This window comes from Teleopsis dalmanni, chromosome 1, assembly GCF_002237135.1.
Source record: "Teleopsis dalmanni isolate 2A chromosome 1, ASM223713v2, whole genome shotgun sequence".
Classification (NCBI taxonomy): domain Eukaryota; kingdom Metazoa; phylum Arthropoda; class Insecta; order Diptera; family Diopsidae; genus Teleopsis; species Teleopsis dalmanni.
This window is the reverse complement of record NC_051846.1, coordinates 108,567,438-108,574,144: the sequence shown is the minus strand read 5'-3', so window position 1 is coordinate 108,574,144 and position 6,707 is coordinate 108,567,438. Positions and strand designations below refer to the sequence as shown.

Here is a 6,707-nt window from a genome sequence, read left to right as displayed (position 1 = left end):
AATTTTTTGATTTTTTTATTTTTGTAAAATCTTATTTGTTTACAAATTGTTTAATTAAATGTTGATATTTCCATCAACACCGACAGCGTCTTCGCAAATGCTGAAGACATTTCGATTCTGATTTGCAATGAAACGTTGAAGTTAGTCGATCTTCAGACGAGCTTCATTGCAGTTTTGTGAAATTTTAATTAATGAAATTTATTTAAAAAATTTAATTTATTTGCTTCAAGCCAAGCCTTTCGAATTCTCGGTTTTTAGTGTCTTCAATCAATGTTACCTTTTAATTATGTACAATTTGCTGCTCTAACAACTGGGCGTGCAGTAACCGATTTTGAACGAAAGTGCTTCAGGTGAATAAACTTTTCCAAAAACACTATATAAAATTATTTATATAAAATATCAACATAATGGAATGTTAATGCTATTTAAATATTGGTATCTGAATATTAATAATGCTTTAGAAATGTGTGAACTGATCTATGCATAATATGGTATTTTATATTAATTTTTTGTTAAAGACTAATTTTTTTATTTTATAAAAAAACAAAATTTAGTGACTCGGAAAGATTTTGATTTATCAATGAATTGTGATTAACTTCATTATGTTCGTTTGCAACATTTTGCATTTCGCTATATGCGTACATAGCATTGTTCTTGAGATTTCATTGTTCTTTAATGGTTTCTGAAAGTCGTAGACCGAAAGGAATTTCGGTGAGATTTACTATTATGTCAATGCAAAAACAGAACAGTCCAGCTGTATATACTGCGGATACGTCCAGGACAATGCTGAGCATACTTTCTTCAACAGCGAAAGATGGCATGGAGAAAGAACATTACTTGCAGAATATATAGGTCACTTCGGAGTCGAGAATATCATAAAAAAAATAACAGAAAGAGCAGAAAATTGGAACAAAATCACACAATTCATTGGAAATGTATTAAGGCAAAAGAAGAAAGATATGGACTCAAACTAATCTAAAACAAAGAGCAATCTGATGACATTCCAATTCGGTTCTGGAGTAAGAGCCGGAACACACATTCTGAGGTTGAAAAAACTAGACTCTGACAGAAACCAGCTGGAGTAAGCAGCTGTAGCACACCAATATGAACTGCAAGATTAATCATCTGCCACAGTAGCGGAGCCTGGACACAGATCACTTCGATGGAAGTCTTAAATGACAAATAGGGACCCTAATTGTCCTGGAGTAGAACAAGATCTCTACGAATGAGAGAGTGGTTTAGTCCGAACCGCTTGTAAACTAAACGACAATATAATCCCGTTTTATAGATGTTGCACAAAATTTTAAATTTAACAAAAAGCCTTCAAATGGTGGAACTTGGAAAGGCAAACGATGACATATGTTGAAAAATTTTTGACATGCAATTTAAAAATATATGAATACCAAAATTTTAACGATAGAAATATTTTTACAGTATAACAAAAGAGTTCAAATATTATTGGATATGTTCGAGCATTTTAATAATCAAATATGCTTGTACTCATGCATGACGACCGTCCGCAAAATGTTCGAAAGCGAAAATAATATAATTTATATTATATGCGCGAAAATCATATTGCTCGAAAACGTTCTTTTTTTCGAAAAAATAAAGTTTTTTCGACGAAAAGACCTTAAAAGTTTATACTTATTCTAAATCTAAATCGAATTATTCAACATACATATATTCAACATATACATTACTCACATATCAAGCACCAAGTTTCAACCAAATTGCTTTACAAACAATAATGACTGTTCATTTATTTATCGCTAAATCATACGATCTTTATTTCACTTGTTGTCCAGTGAAGGTAGGCATCACCTAAAATGGATTAAAAAGTCATGCTTACTTTTAATTAAAGATGGCATTCTATCGAATCAGATAATTCTGCCTTTTAAAATTGTGTTAAGGAAAAGCGGTCGCCTATACACAAATAAAAACATTTGTTCTTTTCAATGATGTTTTATTAAACTATCGTCCCAGACGTTAAATTTTTATTTAATAGCTAATTAGACCTATTAATTGTAGCTTATGTCGCTATAAAGCTTCGTTCCATGCAACTATGTGGTCGGCTATATGAATTATATGAACCATATGCATTTCTGGCTCAAACACGGTAATGCAAAATACTCATACTAAAACTAGGCCCTTGTGTTATATATTAAGAAGTATTACATTTTAATATGTAAGTGTATCAGTCACACTTACTTATAGACACCCATTGGGATCTGAGACAGGTTCTTGTTATACCCCTTATGGTCATTAGCCTTGTGATAGTACCGAATATGAATTAAGAGATCCTTCACCACTTTCCGTCAACTCAACCACACAGCCTTATAATACTCAAAAAGGGGGCTACGTTCATTTTAATGACTTCCTTCAGAGTATAAAAAACTCTTAACCTAGTGTAATTATACGAGTTTACAGTTGTTGACAGTTTCAGGTGGGATTCTCAATCGTCTACACTTTCTTCCGTCATGGCATTTTCTGCAAAAGTGTTAATAAAAATTTTTTAAGTCCCAATTGCTCAGATATATATAAAAACAATTTTTGACATATATTTCCATAGCGACTAGTTCACTAATTTTTACCATTTACGATTTTAAAATATATCCTTGGACTAATATGATTCGTATGCCATATTAATATAGAATATATATGGTTTATATTACATTCGACGTCTAAATCATCGCATAAGAAACATTATGACAAAAAAATTATGTGTGTGTAAGGTGTAAGAACAAAGTATAAACTCATTTTTTTATTCGTCCCATAAATCGAATGACTTTCTTAACCTATTAAGCATTGTTAATTGTATTTTAAATAAAATTTTATTTTATTTTCATAAGAAAAATTAATCATGTTTTAATAATTATGAGCCATTTTGTATTTTTATGTATGTTTATATTTTTTTTAAATAAATTCAATGAATTGCATGTCATCAATTCGTGCGAATGAGTTTTAATTGCTCTCAGAATCAATGTCAACAAAACTGGTGAAATCCCGGCATTAGTATCCTGACACACACTTATTGCAAAATCGGAGGAAACGAAGGACAGAATTTTATTTGCTCATTATTGTGCTAAAGTTTCCATTTCCGCATTCCAATTTTTCACCCACTTCATGTGTCTGTCAGAATACATCTTCATTAGCACAAGTGTGTGCAATTTAACGCTTCCTTCTTGTCCAATAGTGTCCTTTACACGTCCATATCCTTTTATCTCGCATTAAGTCTGTTTACAGGTTCATTCAAGCTGACTAGTATTAAATATTTTTCAATTTATTCTCTGTATTCGCTTTTTACTTATTTATGCTTCGTTTTGTTTTTAGAAATGGCACTCGAGTGGAAGGTTCTACCCATAAGCAAGTTGTGGATTTAATAAAATCAGGTGGAGACTGTTTAGTATTAACTGTTATATCAGTAACACAACAAGTACGGAAAATGTTTATTATTAATTGTATGATTTTATTATAAATTCAAGAATAACACGTATCACTGTTTACCATTAGGAAGCTGAAAGACTGGAACCTCAAGAAGATCAAAGTGGCTACTCCTATATTGATTATTCTGACAAACGTTCATTACCCATAAGGTAATATTAGTATTCTGGTACATAATAATTTTTAATTTTTTTTTATCTTTATCTTTATCTTTATCCAGTATTCCCGACTACACTACTGTTAATCGCAATGGCGAACGCTACATTGTTTTTAACATACACATGGCTGGACGTCAATTGTGCTCTCGTCGATATCGTGAATTCTCAAATTTACACTCAATATTGCGTAAAGAATTTGTCGGCTTCAATTTCCCGAAACTGCCTGGCAAATGGCCATTCCAGCTAAGCGAACAACAACTGGACACGCGACGACGCGGCTTAGAACAGTACTTGGAAAAGGTGTGCGCAGTACGCGTTATAGCAGAGAGCGATGCAGTGCAGGATTTTCTAACTGATTCGGAAGATGACATGTCTGCATCACCGGTTGATATAAAAGTAATGCTACCTGATCACGAGATTTGTACGGTTTCAGTAAAGAAATCTTCAAACGCTAAAACGGTTTGGGATATTTTGGTGCAGCGCGCTAATTTCACTTCCTATACGCAGCAATATTTTTACCTCTTTGAAATTGTTGAGTACAACTTTGAGCGTAAGCTGCAACCTCATGAATTGCCACATCAATTATACGTACAAAATTATAGTACCGCATCCAGTACCTGCTTGTGTGTACGCCGCTGGCTATTTTCGATAAATAAAGAACTTTCGCTACCAGATGGAGAACAAGCGGCGAGGTTCATATTTTATCAGGTTCGGTGTTTGTTTTTTTATAATTTTAATACACTTTTCTATAATTTCTTTTCTATAATTCAGGCAATCGATGAAGTAAATCGTGGTAATATACGCGCTGAAGGTCGTCTATATGAGCTGAAAGCATTACAGGACGGTAAAAAGGCTTCTGAATATTTAGCACTCGCGCGAATATTGCCCGGTTACGGTGACGTTGTGTTTCCACATTGTTCCTGTGATAGTCGCAAAGAAGGACATGTTGTTCCAGCAGTTGGTACGTATATATAAGAATATAACCATATTCATAGAAAAAAACTGACAACCTGTGAGCGTTGTCAATTTTGTCGTTTTTTGGTTTTTAAGTATATATGTAGAGGTTATTTCCATTTTTTGGAGAACAAAACACTTTTAAACTTGAATTTAAGGTCAATTATGATAAAAAAATTGATTTCTTAAAAAACAATTTTAAACTGTAATCGCTCTCAACAACAAAATGTTTATATTTAATTAATTCAATAGATTAATTGAATTAATTGAAAGCTGCCCCTACAGCTGTTTCAATTATTGCCAAATACTCATCATCTTTGGTATTTTTTGGGTAACAATCGTTGTATAAGCCCACGTATAATTGTTGGTCTTCAAGGGCAAAGGTTAGAACTTGGAACATTATCTTTTAAATCTTAAAAAAAAAATAACGAAAAAAATATTTTTTAACAGAGAAAATTTCGTGCAGCTTTGACTTGTTCGTGTAATAGACACATTATTCATTTGCTTCAAATTTAACAGGGTCAAACTTTGAAGTCTAGCACTTGTAGTCCAATAATTAATTAGAGTATACTAATTATTATTTGGCATTATTTGAACCAGCTATATGGTCAGCAAAGAGGTTTGTTACCGCAGTCCAAAGTTATTTACTTAATTGTCGATAAGTAGGCATAGACGTCTAATGTTGAACTAAGATTGTATACCTATTTAACATATAAATGCTAATTTATTACATTATTAGTATAAATAAACATAACATCAATCTAAACTATCCTTGCAATAAATTGACCGGATTATCAAGAGAGAGAAAGAGAGAGAGCACACTGTAGTATATATTTATTCTTATTGTTTATTTTTTACTACAGGCATTAAAAGTTTTCGTTTGCACGCGTGTCGTGAGGACGGTTCCTTGGAGGCCCAAATGGTAGAGTTAACATGGGATACAATCACTCGCTGGGAGAGTGATGAAGAATCAATGTCATTTTGTTTTCAATATAATCGTTCAGATAAACCGGCTCGTTGGGTGAAAGTCTACACACCATTCGTATGTATACAATTTTTTTTTTTTTGTTTTATACAATTTCAAATAATTATTTTGAAATATTTTTTAGCATGCTTATCTCGCTGATTGTTTCGATCGAATAATGGAAGAGCGTAAGTGGGAGGATAGCGGTGACTAACGACTAAACTTACATTAGCCATAATTCGAATTTAAATTGTATATTTTAAAAATAATTTTTTTTCTATATTTGCTGATATTTATTTGCATAAGTTGCATAAGTAATAGAACACACGCCTCTTTACTCTCAAATGCTCTCAAATCCACACAACAGCTTAGATTTATAAGTATAAGAAACTATGCGATCAACAACATTTTTAATTTGTATTCAATTTGTTATACACACATCAAAAGCTGAGATATAGAACAAGCGATGTCAAAATTATAGACAGTTAATTATTATTAACATACATTTAATAATAGTAAATTACTAATATGTAATTTTTCATTATTTCATTATAATATATTTTCATGCACATTTATTTTATAAGTATATAATGTATTTGTACTTAGGTTCAATATTCCATTGTAAAAATTTGTTATGTCTAAATTATTTAGTAGTTGCTTTTATCGAATGTATCGAATGTATTATTGTATATTTTTTATGTAAATGTATGCATTTTTGTAGGTTTTTATATTATATTATTTAATATATTTGTTATTTTACATTTATTTGTATAGTACTTTGGGAATATCTGCACCTTTTGTGATTATTGTTAAAACAACAAAATGTATATTTTTTTTATAGTTTCTTTTGAATACTATATTTTTAAAATAATAAAATTACAAACCCTTAAGTCAGTAACAATGACATTTATTGATACTGTTTAATAAACTGAAAAGCCTATAAGTTTCAATTGCTTTAAAGCCAGACAGAATATTATTTATTTCACTTTAGAATATAAATAAACATAAACCATTTCCCTATAAACTATTAAAATTATGCTATTAACTCCTGATATTCAATTTAATGCAATCAGTTTTAAATTATCAGATGATAAAATTTGTTTATACCATAATTTTCAATTTAAATTTCTGCTAAACTACAGCAAAAATATCTGCCGTTGTAGAAAAATATGCAAATTTGCGTGCCGAAA

The 6,707-nt window shown here is 31.0% G+C and overlaps 1 protein-coding gene across 1 annotated transcript; it reads left to right on the top strand.

Moving 5' to 3' along the window:
* Positions 1–222: 222 nt before the first annotated feature.
* LOC119673420 (sorting nexin-27-like) lies at positions 223–5,911 on the top strand. The gene is made up of 7 exons (XM_038084693.1): positions 223–350; positions 3,331–3,433; positions 3,511–3,593; positions 3,662–4,307; positions 4,371–4,560; positions 5,417–5,595; positions 5,663–5,911. Exons 1-7 carry the CDS (start codon positions 271–273, stop codon positions 5,729–5,731), a joined length of 1,350 nt encoding a protein of 449 aa, XP_037940621.1. The 5' UTR covers positions 223–270; the 3' UTR covers positions 5,732–5,911.
* Positions 5,912–6,707: the final 796 nt, after the last annotated feature.

What these genes read in the sequence shown, in the direction of transcription:
- LOC119673420 (XM_038084693.1), top strand. Translation starts at nt 271, where the DNA reads ATGTTACCTTTTAATTATGTACAATTTGCTGCTCTAACAACTGGGCGT. An exon ending in TTTGAACGAAAGTGCTTCAG is followed by an intron (nt 351 to 3,330) that starts GTGAATAAACTT and finishes TTTTGTTTTTAG; the next exon opens with AAATGGCACTCGAGTGGAAG. An exon ending in TGAAAGTCTACACACCATTC is followed by an intron (nt 5,596 to 5,662) that starts GTATGTATACAA and finishes AATATTTTTTAG; the next exon opens with CATGCTTATCTCGCTGATTG.